The 22256-nt window shown below is 40.8% G+C and overlaps 1 protein-coding gene across 6 annotated transcripts in view; it reads right to left on the bottom strand.

Annotated features, from left to right (window-relative positions):
- The window catches only part of LOC119023356 (kazrin-like), a 171366-nt gene that overhangs the window by 134727 nt on the left and 14383 nt on the right, over positions 1-22256 (bottom strand). For 5 of the 6 annotated variants that reach the window (XM_037105205.1, XM_037105208.1, XM_037105209.1 and 2 more), the window contains one exon: positions 10470-10627. In XM_037105205.1, coding sequence (XP_036961100.1) covers positions 10470-10627 — 158 coding nt within the window. Of the gene's footprint in view, positions 1-10469; positions 10628-22256 lie in introns of those variants that run through there. The other variant, XM_037105212.1, reaches the window with a different exon arrangement.

Genomic DNA, 22256 nt, shown 5'->3' with positions numbered 1-22256 from the left:
TATATTATGCCTTCAGAAATGAAGAAGTATGTCAGAACCCTATCTCAGATTATTAAATCCTGGATTGATCCACACGAAAAGTTCACAGGGTCTTTTCTGGGCTGAGATCCATCCAAGTTTGTTGAAATCCATTAACATTAAAAACAACGAATTCAAGTAGTTCAAGTATTTTCCCAAACATGTGTTGCAAAAGAGAGGGGTTGCCTTGTCATAAGCATCATCTAATATTCAGGCCAACAATGTGCGCTGTGTGAAACATGACTCCCACTGTGTGAGGTCAAGAAAAGAGGGCCGAGCTACTGCAGTGAGCCACCTCACTCATGACGCAGAATTCAAACTTTGCAATAACACCACCACCTGCGGTCATTAGCTTGATTTACCTTCTAAAGCCTTGCAACCTTGATACATACGACCAGCTGTTACCAGGAATAGTGCGCTGCACTTGATAGTCAGATGCAAAGTCAAAGTTAATTTTGGGCTGCGCAAAGACAAAGAAAAGGTCGGCGGAGTCATCTGTGGAGCACAAACGGACGCCATAAATGCATAAATACATGCAATTAATGATTTAAGGTGAAAATGATGTCACCTAGAGTCAAACACAGGTCATGAGTTTACCTCCTCTAAACAGCGTAGCTATGGGCACAGCACACATGTGCGTCAGAGGCAGCAGAATATAGCTCTGAAACCCCATTCTGAAATTGAGGGCAAAGCCTTTGATCTTGGGAGATAGCTGCTCCTACCCAGTAATACATAGAGAACTAACACTAGGAGGAAAGATGGAGCAAAAAGACAGAGCAAGAGGGGATAACATATACACAAGCTTGGGCTATTACCCATCAACACCTATGTCTCCTGTTTGTACCATAAAAATAACCTTCTGATCGTCTCTTTCCACAGCAGTGCACAGCATCATGTGCATGTCTTCATACAAATACACACCTGAACCAGCAGTCCCATTCACTGTGGTTTCCACTGAATCAATGGGTAAGCAAGTTAGATCAGGAGAGTGTGGTGTCCGCCTGAGTTTACTCCACATGAAGAGAGAGATCACTAAACCACTGTGAACAGCAGGCTACTAATTCGATCACATGTGCCTGGCACCCTGTTCTTCGTTTGTGATCCTCTCAGTATAACCACAACATGCTTCAAGTTGCTCCAGGTGAGCTGGCATAGGGCAAAGAATATCTATGAAAACAAATGAATAAAACAAAAACAATATTTAAGCAGTGCCAGTGCCCACACAGATACGCTTCAGATGAAGGTTTCTTTCTTCCATGACAAGCAGAGGAAAAAAAAGCTGATGAAAAAAAGAGTTTGAAAACACAGATTCATCCATGAACGTGACTGTCTGTGACAGTTCCTGTAAGACAAGCCAGGTTGCCTAGCAACCCCTGTATGACTTGGCCAGTTAAGCAGATATTTCTATTCAACACCTGAATGCATTAGCTATTGAGTTGATTGAATTTCCCAAGAGTGCCATACTCTGGGTCATTAGACACAACAATAAATGCATTGTTGGCAAGTCTAAGAGGCTCTAACAGCATATAATACTCCATTCATATACATCCACAGCCTAAAAGAAATACAGATGATGATGATGAATTCATATCAAAATTAAAGGTTTCAGACAGCATTTTGCCTGTAAACAAGGTCGTCTACAAACCACTTTGTATCTATCATTGAAGTGGGTAAACTAGATCTCGTTATTAGCTTTAGTTTTTATGATCCCCTTTTACCTTTAACAACTTGCAACCTAAAAAGCCCCATATCTATTTGCAGACATTCCCACGTGGGGTTCGCAACCATTCCATAGAACCAGATCAAGCTGAGGCAGCTTCTCACTTAATACCAAAATCAATCACAACTGGTTTCGGGAGGACAAGTGCAGTGTTTCAAGCAGCTGCCTAATCTACAATCTGAAAACATTTTGTTCCGGGTTAAATGTCTTAATTTAGCTGTTTGCTTGACTCTGACCTCAAGCTTGCATTTCACCTTGAGGGATGTACATTTATCTTTCCCCTATCCCCGGAGACTGGAAAGGACAGTAAGTCATTGCTCCGGCTGTGTTCGGAGACAGGCTTGGAGGGTTGGTCGTCGCAGAATCTCCAAGGCATTGCATTCTGGATTAATGCAGACTATCAACCATGTTGCTCTGCTATTTCCACAGCTTGGGTATGTGTTTGTAAGAGCCAGACTCTGACCTCTGATGGAAAGGGTTAAAGCTGGTAGAGTAGAGCTCGCACAATCATCAGCTCTCTTGCTCTGGTAAGCACACCTTCCAGATCAATAGACTAGTCATTTTTGTTTTTCACTGCAGAGAGCTAGCTTGAAGCACACCCTTATTTATTCCCCTTAATGGCTCTTTAGATGTAAGGTGAGTAGAGAGACCCCATGTGTCCCCACAGACCTCTGCTCTGGACAAGAATTGACTCTGGATTTTCAAGGATGTTAGCACAACATCACGTGCAAACACACTTACAAATACTCAAAACATGACTCGTACTGCTAGCCAAAAGGAACAAAGAACTGCAGAAAGAACACAACAGACACTGTAACTGTGGGTATACAATACAACAAACCCATACATTTGGTTATCAAAGAACTGTGGAGATAGTTTGCCGAGAAATACATTTGTCAGTGCTTATAAACTGATCAAAGGTGCCTTTGCTGATATATCAACGAAAAGCTATCAGTGGGCAATAAACTTTTTGGCCCCAGACACTCAGATCCATCCATCATGTCTATCTATGTATTTCTGACACAGTATGTGAACTGTGTCTAATTATTCTATAATTGTTGTCTTTTGGCACAGTTAATGGCAATTCCATCACTGGTGCTGAGACTTTCGCAATGTTAGACGGTTACATCTTTCACTCTCATGACATGATGCAATCTGCAGAAAGTGTGTATTTGGTCCCAAGCTGACAGAACTAACTACCAAGCATGTCAGGCAACAGAAACTATTCAGACAGGGCAGTAGGATAATTATAAGTATTATGTCTTTCAAACAAGTCAAAGTCTTTCTGAATGTATGTGAACTGACTTTAAACTGGTGAAGGTGGTTCCAAGGTAGGTTTCCCATCATGCAAAAAGTGTGCCTTAAATTAACTCATAGTTCTTAAGTGTCAGGTCAGCAATGTTCAAAGCCGTTCTGAAACAGAAAAAGGGCACTGCCCTCATTCATTTCCATTAGATCACTGTGTTGGAACTGGAGGGGTGCTGTTGCAGCATACATGACATGGATTTTGGAATACAAATGGGGAATTCTGCTGTGAATTCGCTGTGACAGAGATATAATGATTACTGAATGGCAACATTTTGTTAGGCCTTTGCAAATGCAAGACGCCAAGGCAGACACAAAGCGAGCATTAATGGCCTAGCTGAATGCAAAAACAAAAGGCAGGCAACAAAACCAAGAAATAATAAACTAAGTTCAGAAAAAAACAGGAACACGGGCAGTAAAACGAAGAAGATATGAGGAGAAAACAGGACAGGGGAGCAGACAAAGGAAATGCAGAGAAATTGACAAAGAGTGAAAGAAAAACACAGACGTAAAAACACGGGGCCAATTAACAAGTGATGCACAGGTACGCACTGAAAAGGAAGGGTAAACATTTTACTTTCAGCATAAAAGAAGACATGACAAAACTAAAACTCAGTACCATGCCTCTCCCAGAGTTTCAACTCTGTCCTTGTTATTATAAACACATTTTATTTGTTCAGACTCATGGATCTATGACTCAAATCATCTGAGATCATTTTTCATCAGTGCAGCTTCTTGGCATTTTCTTTTCTTTTTACACAGAGGTTTTTGGTCTAAAAGGCTGGTAACGCACAAGCATGGAGTGAAAGATTCATAGTGAGGGCAGTAAGCCCACATCAGCCATGATCAAAGCTCATCACTGATGTTCCCCCCTCTGTGCTACTGTTCTTTGGCAATGTTCACCTGAGCTTATCACGGCCCACCTGCTCAAAACAGATTTTTTTATGAGGCAATATAGATACTGAAAGCTCATTTTTTTTGTAATATGTCTATTTTTGTGTAAACTTTTAAGTTCAGTAGATCTGTTTCAGAAAACAGTCTGTGTCCAAACACCGAACTGCACAGTGACCAAGTAAAAATAAATAATAACTGTTATTTGCCTGAGTTCCTATAATGACTATCTGATTTCAAGTAGAAGCAAAGGATCCAGTGTCTTATGTGATACGAATTTCTACAAATTCATGACAATTCCCATACCATTACTGTTTCACTATGATAGAGCTCTTTTCTCTGCAGGCAACATTCAGAACTGTATTCTTATAATGAAATGGTTTTCAATTTATTCCTTACAAGATAAGCCTTCATTTCCAATCTGCTCAGCATACAAGTCTTCATGCTGCATGAGTACTATGATGCGTCTCGCACCCACTATTCCGTTTTGTGTGTCCCAAAGAGAAAAAAAAACTGATCGCAAGTAGCAGATAAAGAGTAACAGACATAATTTTACATATTCCTTCTGGATACTATCCACTCAATGAACGAGATATCCCAGGGGAGTTTCATTAAGTGAAATACTCTTGACCACAGCCAGCGCTGAAAATGACAGGGGTCTGACCTTGTCTGTGGGAGCACCATCTCTGCAAATAACATTCACTAAGATCAGGCAATTATAACTTTCAGTGATGGCAAATAGAAAAAAGAAATAAACTCATCTGAAATGTGAAAATGACAGAGACTTCGAAAACAAATGACCTCAAGTTCAAGCTCTCAGCCTTTGATGTGGAAGAATCATTTTCAGATCCAAACACGAACTGAAGCCGTGAACTTGGGGGAGCTAATTCTAGTATTTTGAAAATACTGGTGGATGTTTTGACAGCAGAGTGAAAACCCAGGAAACACTCCGGCTCTTTCTAACAGCGGATGAAGACAAAACTCGCTTTGAACCAAATTACCCAATTTCCATTCTCATTTGTCACACTGTGGGATTGAGCTGGGCCACAATAAGCCATCACCATTGTGGCACACAGCAGCGAATCTGACTGGCCCTTAGCTGAACAGGGCCTATTAGACAGGCCTGGCAGAGTCAGAGGAAGGGTTGAGAGGGCAGATGGGACCATGGTGATGTATAATGCATGGGTAAGAACCATGCTCTTGAGGGCCAGCTGAGGCCCCAGTCGGAGAGGGACAGACTGACCCAGGCAGACCCATCACACACCCGCTCCCTCTGCAGCACCTTGCCCCAGTCCTCTGAGACTGCGGGCAGCCTGCGCTCTTCCATGACCCTGGGCACAGGTCCAGCACTATTGGTTAATATATGTGGAAGTCAGTCTTTTGTGCTGAAATATTCATTTGGACTGAGACAGGCATCAGATTTGCTACAACTGACTTATCCAGTCTACACTTACGATGGATAGAGTTAGGTTACTGACTCATTACACGGTATGCTGTTATTTAGGCAACATTTACTGTCTTGTGAGCACTTTGGGGCGGCAGAACAAGAAGTAAACATTGACATTTTGTCGACTCAAAAAGTTAGATAAAAGATGATGCAAGTTATAAAACTGTTCACAGCAGATGTGGAGTAACATTAGCATTGGAAATGAAGTTGATGAGAGCAGCGAGGCTGAACAAAAACAGCAGAGCAGTGAGTCTGAACAACAAAACAATGACTGCAAAGATTGATAACTACAGAGTTGGATGATAATTGCATATGGGTTCATCACTAAGAGAGGCTCCCTATATAATACACTCAGTCATTTGACCTATCATTAATATGAAAATATCAATTGGTGAAACTTCAATTATTATAAGCCTATATATTAAATTATTCAATTTGAATCTGCAGCCTCACCACTCATGTTTTTATACTCTCCAAGTCATAATTACGACACATTTATTCCCACACAAACACAAGTTTTTTTTTAATGATATTGTTTCTATCTGACTGAGTTCAAGAAAAAAGTGTGAAGCTAGGTTTGTACACTTCTCAGCCATACAATATCGTTTCTCTCAAAATAGCGGGCAATTCCAGCAATATTGATTTGCTCTTTGTTAACAATTACTAACCCTAACCCGTCTTTTTGTTAAAATTTCATTATATAAAATATTGATCTGATGCATTTCTGTATTCATTCTTTTTAGCCCTAAAACTTTGCATAACTTGCTTACTTATAAAAAAAAAAAGGCTGCTGTGTGTTTGAATCTGCTTCTCCTGTAAGGTGGACAGACGTGTCTCCAGCACTCCACTGATGATTAGAGCAGAGTGGAGGTCGGAGGGAGTCAGATAGATCTTATTTATCAGTGTCTCCACTCAGTCACTGTCAAAGTCACCTTTACTGGCCTCCAAACTGCATCCACATCCCCCATGTGCTTAAACCTACCACACACCCCCAATTCTCCTTCACTGATGATTGACAGCTCAGCTAATGCAGTCACAGCCGGGTACAGCACGGGGAAGGGGAGATAGAGGGAGGGTCTGGTGGCAAAAGCTCAGCAGCCAATCTCCTCCCAGCTTGACTGCAGGATACACGGCAGATGGGCCTTTGGAGGAAAAGAAAGATCCACAGGAAGCAGCTCTGCAGCGAGCGGACTCTTAAAGGACATAGCAGTGGTTTGTTAAAGTATCCTTATTTTAATGATGTTATGTTAAAGCTGAGAAAGATGGAGGAAGATTTGATAGCCTCATTTTATCAAAGACTTGTGGTCAACTACCTCATTAGGTGAGTGTCTCGCTCAGCTGGTGTGGTGTGCCCCCCTCAGTCACTGCAACACTGCAGGGGACCCACAAACAAAATAAAGTAGTGTTTTCATTTAATCACAGCCAGAATTTCTGTTAAGTGTAGTAGTAGTACTGCAGCGTATAATTCTGTTTTAGTTTTGAAATAATGTTCATCCCTTTCAGAGTGTATGTAAGTTCAAATGTTTTATTTCTTTATTAAACTGATCCTTTAAATCCGCCATTTGTCGTGTTTCCATAAACTAGTTGGTTATCATTTGCTGTTGTCCAAATCTGCTAATCAACTGTCACAAATCACATAACTGTCACTCTATAGGAGCATTTCCATGAACAGGTGATAAGGTTTCCATAACCACAGAATCAAAGAGGGAAAAATGCTAATTGGGTACGCTAAGTTTGGATCAGCGTTGTATCCCATTTCAGTTCTGTATAAACTATGACTTATACTAATGAACAACTGGAGAGGGAGCCAGCGAGCACTTTAAGCCTTACACTTGTAGATTAAGTTTAAACCCAGTTCTATTCAACAACATCTGTGTTGTCGTAGCTCACACTGCACATTTTTTTTTCTGGACAAATGAATTTGGAATACACCCAGCACAGCAATGAATCGACAGCACAAGCATATGCGTATTAAACACAAACAGCTCAATCAAAATCTTGACATTGCCACTCCAGCTGGTGGCTTCCTCCCTTCCCTAATTGGAGCTCCTCCTCTTCCTCCTTTTCTGCGCACAAAGGTTACAAGAAAGTATCGGCAGGAACGTGAGTGAAACGGGAGGAGAAAAAGGAGGGAGGGGGAACGCGTGGGGGGGGCTATTAACGTCATGTCCCCATCGTCTGTTTGACACAACAATAATGGTTCACCAAATGCATTTATTAACAAAAGCTGTCACGCTTGCGGTCCACAAGCATCAATCCTCAAACATTCTCACTCTGCTCACTTGGGTGATCGATGCCCTAGAAAATTCATTTTTGAGGACACTGAGGTTATCTCTGAATAAGAGGACTTGGACAGGGGGCGGGGGGCTAATACAAAACAAATTAACTGTTGGCATACTTTCTAACACTAGGCTGTATTCAGTGGAAGCATCATTTTGCACAGGGAATTTAAGTGGCAATTGACTCTCATGGAGGAAACATAACGTGCTGTTGCATCCCTATTACACAGTCAATATTTTCATTTCATCTGGGGCCCTTTGCCGGTGCAGCACACAAATAGCATTCTGCGTCTTCACAAACAATTTGCACTGGTACAAAATGAAGCATGAAGTCTACTCCTACACTACAAGTCTGCCAGGTGCTGGCACAAACAAGGTTTTTCCTCTGTTTAACAAATTGCTAGAGTCTTTTTTTGACCTTTGTTCTCCAAGATCACATTATACAGCAATTTATAAGGTGGATTAAATGTGTTTTATCACACCAACCGCTATTCCAAAAAAGTTGGGAGGCTGTGCAAAATGGAAATTAAGACAGAATGCAGTCATTTGGGAACAAACTGTGTTTACTGTGAACTGTGTTCTCGCCCCATCCTTGCATGTGAACGACTGAGCCTTTAGAAGATGCCTCCCCCCCCATTCCTAATCGTGTTAATATCACCTGTTACCACTGAACCTTGTATTTTTTGATCATTTCACAATTTTCCCAGTTTTATGATGCTTGTCACAACTTGTTTGAAACATGTTACTCTCATCAAATTCATATTCACAAAAATCATTGAAGTGATGAGGTAAGACACTAAATATATTGTCTTTGTACTGTTTTCTAATTGTCAATTATTAAATGATCACATTCATAAACAGCACTGCATTTTATTGGGAGAATCTGGATTGTATATCAGTTCTGGAAATCTCACTGCATTGCACATATGTTTGCAACTAATGATTCATTTCAACCTAATTATCTCTGAGTCATTATCTAAAATTTAGAGAGCAGTTAATCATTTAGGTCAGTGTATGGCCCCCCTTTGGAATCTAAAAATATTTTCAAGCCCCCCCGCCTGCACACACATACAGCCTTTGCTTGCAAACTCCTACTGAATGCATTTTAAACATGGTGTATAATTAATACAGAACTGCAACTTCTGTGGCATTTCACTAAAGGACAGCGTCCAATCATTTATTCATTTATATTAATAGTTTAGCAGAACAACTCTGTTGTGACAGTTGAGCATTTCTTTCTGAGGAAATCAACAGGCTTCTCTTTGTGTCCACGATGTTTGGTCTACCAGTGGCATCTAAACTTAGTCAAATTATTACTGTCAGAAGCCAACATTTTTAGACACACAACACACTGTGGTCCCTCTTCATTAACCACCATTGCACTGGTGAAGCTGAGGGCAAGATATGCCTAGTCATATTTTTCTGGATTTGTTTTGACATTGTTTGGTAGCCTTGCCGTGTGCCCTGTGTGATAACTTGGGCCTTCCCATAGGGATCCTGCCCCCACATTGGGAACCACTGATTTGGTTGATAAAATTCCCATCATAGCTTTTCTAAAGTGAAGCCCTCACATTTTGTTCTGACAAGGCAAAGTCCAAAACATAATATAATAAATCAAAAACGGTGGCATAAAAGCTTCAAGCTTAAACTGTTGTTGATTCATTTTTGCTGAAATCATGATGATGAAATGAATCATGATTTTTGTACTAACCGCATATAAACATTATATTAATACAGTCAAATCACTTGGTCTGCTGCAGTTCTCCGGTTTTGGAGTTCAAGAATTGGTTTGAACAACATAAGTTTGAAAGTTAAAACAGCAAGATGCATCCAGAAATAAGCGGCGAGAGAAGGAGGCAACATTGTTAACAGATCCAGGATGCGTCACAGAACTAGAAAGCAGTTGGTCAACGGCACAAAGTTGTATATCGAAGCTAAAATATATAGTAAATATAGTAAAGCAATGCATTAATGTATTTACATCACCACTACTACTGATGAAAACTGCTTTATGCACTTTTTTTTTTTTTTGACTGTGAATTATTTGAGTCATCAGTCGGGAAGACCCAAAGTCAACTTGCATTTGGTCAGCCAATTCAATGCACTTTATTTTCACTCCTTCGTTATACACAGAACAAATGCAGGACAGCTTGGCAGCCTGAAAAACTTTTAAAGATAACCAAGAACCACAAAACTAACGATGATGAAAGCAGCGGGGTGATCGACACAGAGGACAGCAGGACAGTGGGACAGCGGGACAGTGGGACAGCCGGACAGCGTGAGGCGGAGCAGATCGACTCCAATCTGTTGGCCACTCTGACGCTCTCTGCTCCAGTGATGACTGTCAGGGAAGTGGGCTAAACCACATTTGAACCAGACGGTGGTACAACCTCCTCCACTGCTGTCTACTGTGATTGAGTCTTCGGCTGACAGCGCCGTCAGTAGCCCGGCAGGAGAGACTCTGGGATTTTATAACTGAACAACGAGCAGACGCACACACTTACTTTCTCTACTGTGTGGAAATCTGTTGTATTCTCATTCACAGCCCGGGCAGGGTGGTGAAATACATATTTCTCCGTACGGTGAACGGGAGGAAAGACATGATGAAATAATAAACCCAAGACAACTCCCCTTGGTTTGAAGTGAAGGCTCTGACATCCGGATTCATTGAAGGCCCTAGAAATGTCACAACTGGGTAGAGAAAGCTCTGGGGAGGTTAATCCAACAACTATTTTGTCAGTGATGAGCCTCTTTTTCTCTAGCTGCACCTGCCTTCTTTAGAGCAAACAAATACTACTCTTTCTTGTACCTGTGCATCCACGAGGAGGTGCCTCATCAGGGTCATGGACTTCTGCATTGTCTCCTTCTCGGGAGGACGGAAGGCAGGCTCCTCCGGCTCCACGGGCTTGGGTCCAGTCACCATGAAGCTTGCAATCTGGTCATTCAGGCTGTTCAGAGACTGCACAGCTAGAGGGACACACAAAAATAAATAAATGTCACCAAGCAGCTGTTAACATGCAAAGCATTTGTTCTATTTGGACTAAAAAAAATATCAGTCATCAATCTGGTGAATTTCACTTCAGCTACATTCGTCTTGATCCTGCAGGAGAAAGACGGCTTTACAAGATTTATTAATTAAATAATAATTAAAAAGTAAAAATTACAGCTTTTCATTATGTCCTCTTTATCAGAGCGCAGGCAGGCTCAAGTGGATCATAAAATGTTTTCAATAGCAGAGTGCCACTACACACACACACACACACACACACATTTCGTCTTCCTTTGTGGATGCATTGGCAGCCTCTTAGTGAGCAGAAACAGCAGAGATAACGGGGTGGAAGAACACTGCTTCCTACTGTCACATTGTCACCGACTTTCTCTGTCAACGCCCTTTACTGGTCCACAATGTTCCATGTCGGCCTGAGAGCCATCCTGTTTTGTTTCCCCATTCTTGCCCTTGTGTGTTCCTGGCAAACCCTCTCCTTTCAGGTTTCCTCCCCAGCTAGGCGGCCACATTAACAACTAGCCAGCCTTACTGTACTTCCTCCTTCTCACACACACACACACACGGACACGGACACACAAACACAAACACACACACACACACACTTCCTCAACCCTCTTCCATTTGCCATTAATCCCCCTTAGTCTTTGAAAGGTCAACACAACTATTTCCGAGGCCACCCACATGGTGGAAATGTTGGATAAATGAGAGTTTGAGAAAAAGCAATTTCCATTTTTTTTTGCCTTCTTAGCATAAGTATCTTTTGTATTTTTCATGAGCTGCTACGCTAACCCCTAATGTCTCATTATCCCTCTTCCTAGCATTTAAACTTTGCTAAAAGCTCAAACTTACAGCTTTGTCAGTTATAAAGATGGACAGAGGTGATCAGGGATCGACCTCCTGTCCAGAGGTCATCTGATTCATACTGTGACCCATTAAATCTCTTGTGTTCCGCTGCCTGGAAACATGCACTAACAAATTTCGGCCAAATAAAGAAATCCAACCTGCTTAATCCATTTAGGATGGTTTTAGGCCAAGAATCTGGATAGGGTCTTTTCAGGATGAAAATATAAAGCCTCTTTCAAACACAAAAACCCACGCGAAGAAAAAAAAAAGAAAGAGTGCGAGCATAGATTAATGTGTTACATAACCCCGAAATTCCTTTACTGTGGCTGACATTTCCAAGCAAACAAGCTTTGAGGAGGAAATTTGACAAGACGGCACTGAAGGCAGCAGAGATAAGAAAGGGAAGAGGGGGCTGAAGAGGAAGACTGCGTCCCCCCGAGGTGAGAGTTGAGCAGACGTCGGATGTTACGTGAGTGGGCTGCATGTCGCCTGAGTTCACAGACACTGCGGCCAGTTCACCTCTCTAAACGCTGCCCTGACGCAAAAGATGATGGACTGCAGTAAGCTGGTGAGTTAGCGAGCAAGAGTCTGTGGCTGCACATTTTTCAATTAACATTTGATTTAAAGTCAATTTCATTAAAGACAAGAGGACAAATCATCTGTTCCTGCTAATTTCAGCATATTTTGACTTAAGAGGAAACCACACAGATGTACATTCACAATTATGTATAGCGCCTCTTCTCTCCTCCAAATGAGCTTTTGCAGATGTGATTTCTGCTGCTTCCTCTTAGTGCCCTCTGCTGGCCAGCTGGTGAACGTGCATCCACTTGTGACTCAAAATCTGGGTACTATGGATCATTTTTCCCGAAAAGCACTGTAAAGGTTTTGCGGGAAATGGAGGGAAATCATTTGAAGCCAAACACAAAGAATGCAGAAGAGCAATATCAGAATATACATTTGCCACTGGTTGTGTTACATGGGACGAAAAAATCAATATGTTGGATGATTTGTGTTCTTTTTGTCAAAATATACACTCAGTTTACTGCATGTGGAATCAAAAGGCTTCGTTTCATAAGAATGATGACGACAGCCAACATATTAGACAAAGTGCGACTGTGTAAATATTTCTGATAAAATTTCAATTCATAGCCATTGATCATGAAAGCTACACCATGCGCTAAAATCAATACAGATAGTGGCTGCAGTACAACGGGTCTGTCACACACAGTGACCTTTACAGTGTATATTCAGCATCACATTATCGACTGTGTAGTCGCCAGTACTGCGATCATTAAGCCTCTGAAGCAACAAGGTACAACCAAATGATTTGGAAGCATAGCGCGTCATTTCACAGACAAACTATTAACCAGTTAAATGAAGCACATATCATCACAATCAATAAATCTTTCTTTAAAAGGCCTCTCCTCCGTGTGTATCAACAAAAATCAATTCAGGACAATAATCATACACAAAAATCAAACACAAACACTTGTCTCTGAACTTTAACGCTGATCAACAATAGACCAGCTGGCTACAATAACTGATTATGTATTTTCATCACATTACAGATCATATTAATAACAAGGGAAGGTGCTGCTTGTCAGGGCCAACAACAATAAACATCATAGTTTAACAGCTTTAGAGGCTGTAAGTGATATTGGCCACATAAAACAGTTACAACATTAACTCAGTTACTGTCTATCACATATTCTGTGCTACCAAAGTAACCTCATGTATCACCGTGCCAGACAGGGTAATGCTGTGACACAGCTGTCAACGATAACAATGCAAAACACACATAACTACAGGGATTGTCATTCTGCGTCTTCATCTGCAAAACCAAAATAGATTTCACCTGCGGCCTGCCCTCAGCAAATTTGAAAGCTGATGAAAGCAAGGCAAAGGTATGGAGGTGGAAAGGGAAGCCAAAGATAAAATTGAACTAGTTAGGTTCCAATGACTGCAAAGGAAGTAAAATTGTCATTCCAGCTCAGCCCTCGCACTTTTTCAGCCTACTTTCTCCTTTTTTCTGTCTCCGTCTTGTCAGCATAGGCAAATCTCAAAGTGCCTTGCATGTCCTCCTATATAGAGCAGGAACAGCGCAACAAATGAGGAGGCGAGGCCGCAGCGGCACCCCATCAGGCCTTTATCTGCTCAGGAGGGAGAGCTCTGGGTGCCAGGGGATATAAGATCACTGCAGATGAAATACGTTTGAAAATATGTATGCCGCAAACCTAATAGGATAAGGTGTGGTATTCAGGCTGAGGCCGAGATAAAAGGGGCTTATTTCATGGGAATTGTTCCCAGCACGCGTGAAATCTTGAAGAAATGTTGAGAAACACGGAGAAGTGACGGGACAAAATCCATTTCTGCGGTTTCTGATGGCAGACTTACATTTGCCGCTTTGCAATGAGCGGTACGAGGTCACGCTCACCCAAGTTCTCCATATCAGTGTCAGGTATTGAAAAACTTCACTTAACCCTGCACGTAATGTGGACACAGCATGTGACATATTGTAGTGTGAAGTTGTAGCTATAACTTTGATTTGTTAATTGTGTTCTTTATCTAAAATGCTTTTTGTGAGATGGCACATTTTACCCTACGGTGATTTTGTATGAACTACTTCATTCAGAGGAATTCATACTTTATACTTTTTTGATACCAAGTTTTTAAACTATATAATATCTGCATGCAACAATACCCAGCTCATTGAAATAAACAAAAAACAGATCTAAGACGAGATTTTAAACCTTTGGTTGCACAGATAATACAATTATTATAAATGTGCTGGTGTGTGTTTTGTTGGCATTTTCTGTCCCAGTACAGGTTGTTAATAAAAATAAAATCATCCTCTTTTGTGTGCCTGACATTTCTTTTTTTGCTGTGGTACTGAAACAGGTATCGAGGTTTGGTTTTTACAAGCATTGTATTATGGATGGTGTCATGACAACCACAGTGTGAGCAAGTATTGAAATCTTCACACAATACCCAGGCCTAATTATAATATCCAAGATGTTATCGACGTATAATAATGTATAGCTTCTAACTTCTAGCTTCTAAACAGGCTGTTTCTCCATTTCTGTAAAATCCTTTGAGACATTCCTCTGAAGAAAGGCAGTATAAATTAATTAAATCTAATTCTCTCTGCACTCATCAGAGTGGGCAACAATTTCACACATGGATAAACAGTGTGAAGAAAAAAAAAAACACCTAGCCTTTATTTATCAGACGCGGGTTCATTAGTTTGAAGCTTTTACAAGGTTTCAGTATGATTAGAACTTAATTTGTTTTTGCTGCCATCGACACGTTATAAAAAAAAAGCTGAATGATAAATGATTTGTCCTACTGCTTCTTCTAAAATAACATTTTCCAGATGGGTTTGCATCAAAGTATCCAATGGGCACATGATGGGAGACGGCTCTGGCCAGGGAATAGTCCTTTTGTTGTTCATACTGGTGAAAATAATTCCTTTGGTGCTTAAGTGAGAGCCTGGCATGTGGTTTAGTGTGCACAATTAAGCCCAGTTTGAAATGATGCACTTCTTAAACATCTGGCAAATGGACCAGATGGGCTATAAGAGCTGTAAAGATAAAACTAATGAGTTGATGTATACGTAAGACCATAAATGGCTTCATTAACATCATAATAACAGAGTTATTTTAGGCAGGCAGAAGCAGTATACAGTATGTAGAGGTCATACTGATTTCAATACATAAAAACAAATCTAACAGGACAAATACAGAGACAAGGCTTTTTTATTACAGGGTGAGCCGCAACCCAGACACGACTCTGAAGGTGGAAACTGAAGAAATTAGGATAGGAATTACCTACTACAAAAGAAATCTAGGCCGAGATGAGGTGTTCAGAAATCAGCGACATCATTCATGGTCTGATCGAATACATCTATAAAGATCAGAGATGTTATGGCATGGATTTTAATGGAGGGACTGCAGCATCCAAAAGCATTTCCTCACGGTAAATGCTGGTAGTAGCACAATACAACGCTGCCCCCTACTGGTAACAATGAAACACCACAGTTTTTTCCTTCTACTGATACGATGCCTGCAAACTAAAGCAGTCTAATGTTGTTTACAGCACTCCCATTTCATTTAATTACACTGTGAAATGAATGGAAATCAATCAAATCACTGGGGTGAGAAACATTCCTCTGGCTTCACGTCAGAAAAGATAAGAAAGGAGCGAAACGATCTTTAAATTAATTTTGAGTTTAAGCCTGTTAGTGTGAAAATATTTGACCTGACAGGACTTTGACATTGTCGTGCACACTTAATCCTCACAAGTGAGTCTTGGTTGTTTTTACAGGGATATTTCCAATATATTACTATTATATCTTTAGTGATCTAGAGTAAGTGATGTTATTAGTGCTCAACACCTGATGTGTGTTCAGACGATGTTTTCAGAAGTACTCTGTGGGTTTACAACGTGGGGGCTGGTGGAGAAATGAAGGTGGGACATCAAAAGAAACCACCTTCACTGAAAACTAGGCACAATACGTATCAGCATACAATATGCATGAGCACAGGCTGCTGTCCTCAAAAGTGATATGTGAATCAAACTGAATGGAAAAGAAGAGCCGATTTTGGCAACAACAAAAAAAACATTCACAAACAACGGATTTTTGAGGATGATTTCCTTATCCAGAACTCAGGACACACATGCTTACACTCTGAATTAGTGCTGAAATCAAACCTATTGGTCAATTAGTCAATCATATGCATCTGAATCTGAATCGTCGTATTAGCTCTGGAAAATTGTGACATGCATTTTTCTCAATCTTGTGTCATTTATTGTGCTAAAATGCTGAAGCTGATATAATAATCTTTGTTTGTAGCGCTTGTTTTGTATGTATTCTTGCATGCACACATAAAAACACAGCACTGTAGAGAATCGAACTGAAGAAAAATGCACATATTGCCACCAGACTCCCCACCTGCCAAAAATCTACATGCTGACGATAAAGAGACAGAGATGGCGCAGGAACACACATCACTCGCTCGGTGGAGCCGAACCCCGGGGGTTCTGTGGCTGTGAAGCAGAGAGCAGCCAGCAGAACTCTCATCTCTGCAGAGCTCATTAAACTCCACTAATCGTATCTGTTACTGCTGTAATGGGTGGAATAAAGGGAGAGAAGCAGAAATGAGATGAGGTTTCCTGGAGGTGGTGAGTTGTGCACTTAAAATGGTTTGTGTATGTGTTTATGTAGGTGTATTTGTGTGTGTGTGTGTGTGTGTGTGTGTGTGTGTGTGTGTGTGTGTGCGCGCGCGCGTGTGTGTTTTCCCATGACAGAAGAATCCAGCGCTGGCTCACCATATCTCCCTATTTCTCCCTCCAGCAGAGAATGCATCCCCCTCGAATTTTTTCCCTTCTGTTTCTGCTGAGCTTTACATGACTGAAGCTTTCTTCTTCTCTCTGCCCTCATTCTCGTGTTTTTATTTTTTTCCCGCTGAACAACATCCTCAATTGTTGAATGGGTTCCAGACTAGCGTGAGCTTGTACTTGAGTTTCAGCGTGAGAGGCAGAAATAACAAAAAAACACAGTATCTGATATCTGGGCACAAAGGGACAGCTGCTCTAATGTTATTAAACTAATGTTGTTCATGCATTAACTTCATCTTCTGCTAATGTAGCCTCATAAACAGAGTCAGCCAAACAGACTCAGGGCTCTCCAGTTAAAAGGAAACACATCATGTCTTGTGTGCTATAGTCTCTGGTCGGTCACCGCCAACACAAACCTCTGCACAAACAGGAAGGATTCGTTACAAAGATCCCACTGCCAAAGTCAAGATGAGATTAAACTGTTATGTCAACTCAAGACTGCCTGGCTTTCATGCTTCGAGAGCACTATGTTGAGTCTTTTCATAGATGCCTGGTGGTCTGACAGCGTGCTGTCGCAGCGCATCTATAAACTATAAGAACTTCCTTTGTAAATACTGTCAAAGTTTGGATCTAGGCCAAGTGTCTTGAGGCTGATAAATCTCTGCCTGTGTTTGTTGTAAAAACAGATTTCTCATTTGTTTATTGAATCTGCCTTGACAATTATGATTAAAATGTGGATCCCAGGGTAAACGCCTCCGACTGAAGTTCAAAGTTGAACTCTCAAGCACTTGAACACGAACATCAGGAGGCAGGATTTCTGAATGCGGCACAAAAGAAGCCGTCTCTCTGAAATGATTTCAAATGCTCTCAAACAGGATTATGCACTTTCTCTGAACTTCCAGAAGACCAGTTAACGGCTAATGCTGAGAACATTAGCAAAAACATTACAGCAAATGAAGGGAAATTTAAGTCTGAAGAGAAGAGAAACTGGCCGTACTGGTTTGATGTTTCTAGATAAAACCTACTCCCAAACCTTTCACAACCCCGACTGCTTTCAATATTTATGGAAGTTTGGTGGCCAAGATGTTGGTCAGTGAAAATGAGGCTGTAAATAGGAAACATGTCCAGCTGTAATGTGAGTAGACATATCTGCTGTACCACAGCTCCTCAAACTACACTTGAGAAGCCTGTCTACTGGCACCAGGAGAGAAAAGAGGGGGGGGGGCATGAATCACACTTGACAAGACCATTTCCTTTCACTGTCATCCCTGCTGATTTGGCTGTGGGGGCTGGAAGCTGCTGCCAAAACATAAACAAGAGGGATTACGTGTATAATGACAGTCCTCTGTCAGGCTTTAGTGTTTAACTTAAGTTTCATCAGGGAACTTTCATTTAATGAAGCGGCTTCTGTAGACCTGTGTCTAATTAAATGAGATTTACATGGTTTCAGTGCACGAACAACAAAGGAAATGCTCATTAAATTGGTCCGTCATGTTGCTGTTTCCTGCATGGTTACCTACAATGACATGATCAGAAAGAAAGAGTGTCATCTTGTAATGACCAGTAAAACATTGTTCAACATTAAAGGGCTGGTTCACCCAAATTACATTAAAAAGAGAGTTTGCATCTTATTTGCCCAATTTTACAGATATCAGTCTGTAACTTCTACCCTGATCCCATCACAGAGAACTGAAGGTGCATTTGTCAGTAATGCAGATTTTAACTATATAATTTATATGAAGTTATATTGTATCCATCATTTAAAATCATATGCAAACACATTACATTTGTCCCCCATACCTATATTACAAATGTAATATAGGTATGGGGGAATATTTAAATAAAGGTTTGTATTGAGTGTTCACTGAAATATGAAATTGTCAGCACTCCCTAGTGGATGACACTGTTTCTAACTTAACTCAAGCATCTTTTTGGCTTCTTTCAAGCTGAAACAATTAACTGATTAACTGATTACTCAACAATGTTATTCGCTGTTTGGGCCAGCTGCTTCCCCTTGTTTCCAGTCCTGATGCTATGTTAAGTTAGTATCAGAGAAATAAAGCGTATATCCCGTAAGTTGAACTATTCCTTTAAGTTCATTTTAAATTAATCCCAATATCTAAGGTTAAAATAATCAAATAGTTTTAATCATTTTACACTGCAATCAAATTATCTCACAATTAGGGGTGTAACGGTTCTGAACCAAAATCAAAAACCTCGGTCCAAAGGACTTCTGTTGAGAAACTCATTCATCTTCCCGAACTGCGTTTCATCCCTGCCCCGCCCCTACCGCACATGTGTCAGGTTAGTTTCACTTCTGCAAGATGGCTGATAAACCTGAGCTCGCAGATACCTGTGTTTTATGAAACTTGTTGTGGGAGGGACCGCCAACACTTCAAACATGCAAGTGCATATGCGGAGACATCACCCCGACACTGAGCTCACTCAGCCCAGCAGAACAGCAAGTAAGAAACCACGACAACAGCAAACTCTTCACGAGGCCTTTAAAATGAAGCTCCCTCCGAACTCAAGAGCAAGCAAAAGCACAAATGCTACAGGGGTTTTCATGGCATTGGGTATGTGCCCCTTTTCAGTTGTTGAAAACCGTGGATTCATTTGCCAAGTGTCCTGGAGCATCGATTTGACGTACCGAGTCGACCGTATTTCAGCCAAAATGTGTTGCCAAAACTTTATCAGGATGTGAAGGGTAAACTGCAAGAGGACTTAAGTAGCGTAAAATTCATTGCATTAACTACCAATGGTTGGACATCTCATGCAACAGAGAGAGCTTCATCACAATAACAGCACACTACATCTCCGACAACTGGGTAATGAAGAATCCCATTCTTCAGACATGCGGTGTGTATGAAAGTCACACAAGTGTCCATCTGTCGGAAATACTCCAGGCAGCTGTATCAGAGTGGAAGACTGACAGACCAAACATCACTATTCCCGTGACAACAGACAACGCCAAACATATCGTTAATGCCGTTGAAGCATGTGGATTTTCTCCAAGCATCCGGTGTTTCGGGCACACAGTTAATCTGGCATTTTAAAAGGGCATGGGCATAAACCAGGTGTCACAGGTTTTAGGAAGGGTGACAAAAGTGGTATCATTTTTCCATCGCAACACGACTGCTGCAGCAGTGCTGCAGGATAAACGAGACTGGCCTAGAAATTAAGTTCTGTTTTTTTATTGTAGACTGGTCTTCAGAGAAGGGCTTTTTATTTATTTTTGATATACCTCAGACTGGTGTAAGAGAAGTTTTTTATTTTCATTCTATTTATTTAGACAATGTAGACTGGTCTTAAGAAAAAGAAAAGCCGAAGTCTGAACCGAACTGTGAGTCAAAAACCGAAGTTCAAACTGAATCATTTTGGTTTGGTGAACCGCTGCACCCCTACTCACAATGTGTTTGGTTTGATTTCTTTTGAATGTTGTCACTCCCACTTGAGTCAACAGTGACTACTTAGCTGTAAAGATGTGACTGATCTTTGAGGTCAGCTCAGGCTAACATTTCTGTGTGGTTTTCCAGCCCGCTGTGCTCTTCCACCCTCACACCTCAGCCAGAGTGAGATTACTCCCTTAGGCAGTGGGGCCTCTGATAATTACACTGGAAGGTGAGACTTTAAAGCTCTCTACAGATCCGGAGAATGAAACATACTCCTCTAACCTTGGTTAGATAGATGATACGGTAAATCATTTTTATCATGTCTTTGCCTGATAACCTGCAACTGATAAAAACTTTTCATTAGGTATTCAGGACTTAATTAATGTTTAACATTTAATGAGAACATAATTTCTCCATCCATTAATCTCGTGAATCGCTGAGACAGACGTCCGAAAAAATACAAACTTATTTATATGCATGTGTATTATTCTTTCATCAGCCTCGCTGTAAACTGAGTTAGGCAATTTGGCTACTTTTTACTGATTGTCTACATGCAATAAAAGCAATCAGGGGGTTTCTTCTCTTATGTTTGGTAGGTTAGTGCTGACATCTGCAGCCACAACTAACGCTTATCGTCATCGCTGATTAATATTAAGATTTTTCTCTCACTTAATCAATTAGTTGTTGGTCTATAAGTATCAGAAAATGGTGATAATGATGACAATTGTTTCCTGAAGCCCAAGATGATCTATGTTTGTTTAGTTTTGCCCACAACCCACTACAGTCGTAGAGGTGTAAAGAAACTAGAGCCGTCCAGAATAACCATATTTTGAGCTCCGGAGCTTTGGTAGCGATCAATAGCAAATAAACAAAGCTTCTGTCGGTTGGGGCTCTGAGGATGACTCATGTATAACTCAGACAGACATTTCTATGTTCTCGGCTGAGATCGAAAAGTGAGAGCTGAAGCATTTTACATGTATTAATTATAAGAACCGTGCTGCTGTACAATATTGCCGTGTTTAATGTTATTGAATGAAAAGACATTTTCCAAAAGATTTGGTGTCTTTTATGGATAGTGTTACCAATAGAGACTGGTCTGGTTCAACAAGGATCTATCTTAATTTTTCTGACATAAGGATCCTGACATAGCTATTTTACAGTTCCCCTTTATTGCTAGACTACAATTAGCAAAATTGATTATCAAAATAGTGGTAGATTTAATTTAATCGATCCATTGCTGCAGCTCTAATGTCATGCAGGCTACAGTATGAACTTCAAGACGCTTTCATTCTCCCTGCTATCATAATCTAAACTAAATGTAAGGAGTTTCTCAGGGACTCTATGTAACACTGAGGATGAAAACCTTCTGCACTACGAAAATACTGTAGCGTATTGAAGGCAGTGAATGCAAAATTACTTCAGCCCTTGGTCGTCGTGAGAGTTTCATCACTCATTTCCCAACGCGCTGATGTAAGCCGAGGGTTCTTTATCCAATGCAGTCAATTAAATAACATCATGTTTGAGTGGAGGCAATTCAATTTGCCATTGAAGTCCTGCCTTTGTTTTCATAAAAGGTTGGGCTGTGACAGCTAATTGTCTCTCAGGGTGATTTCTTGAGAAGGTGTCTAATTTGTAAACCAAGACAAACAGAACACTGTATTACAGGCTCAAATCACCTTGTTCTGGAAACCAATTAGCTTTTAGAAACCTTCTAAAACAATTTTTTTGCAACCTGAACTCATATTTCACAGATCAAAATCATCCACAGGCTGCTTTATTGGTGGTTATTCGTATGACAATTATTTAGTGTGGCCAGATACTTTCCTGAATAATTATTCCCACTGTTCTCAAAGTCACAGCTGGCACTATTGCCTTACTTCAAAAGTGCAACACTTGTCCTATAATCCTGTATGTGTTTGGGATTAAAGTCTAAGCTTTTATCACTCATCAATGATCTCTCGTCTCACAGAGGAAAGCTTGGCGGAGATGGATTGTCTAGATGGGAGAGCACAGACGC

The sequence above is a fragment of the Acanthopagrus latus genome, chromosome 7, assembly GCF_904848185.1.
Source record: "Acanthopagrus latus isolate v.2019 chromosome 7, fAcaLat1.1, whole genome shotgun sequence".
Taxonomy (NCBI): Eukaryota; Metazoa; Chordata; class Actinopteri; order Spariformes; family Sparidae; genus Acanthopagrus; species Acanthopagrus latus.
The sequence above is the reverse complement of the archived record's forward strand: the minus strand, read 5'-3'. Positions and strand labels throughout refer to the sequence as shown.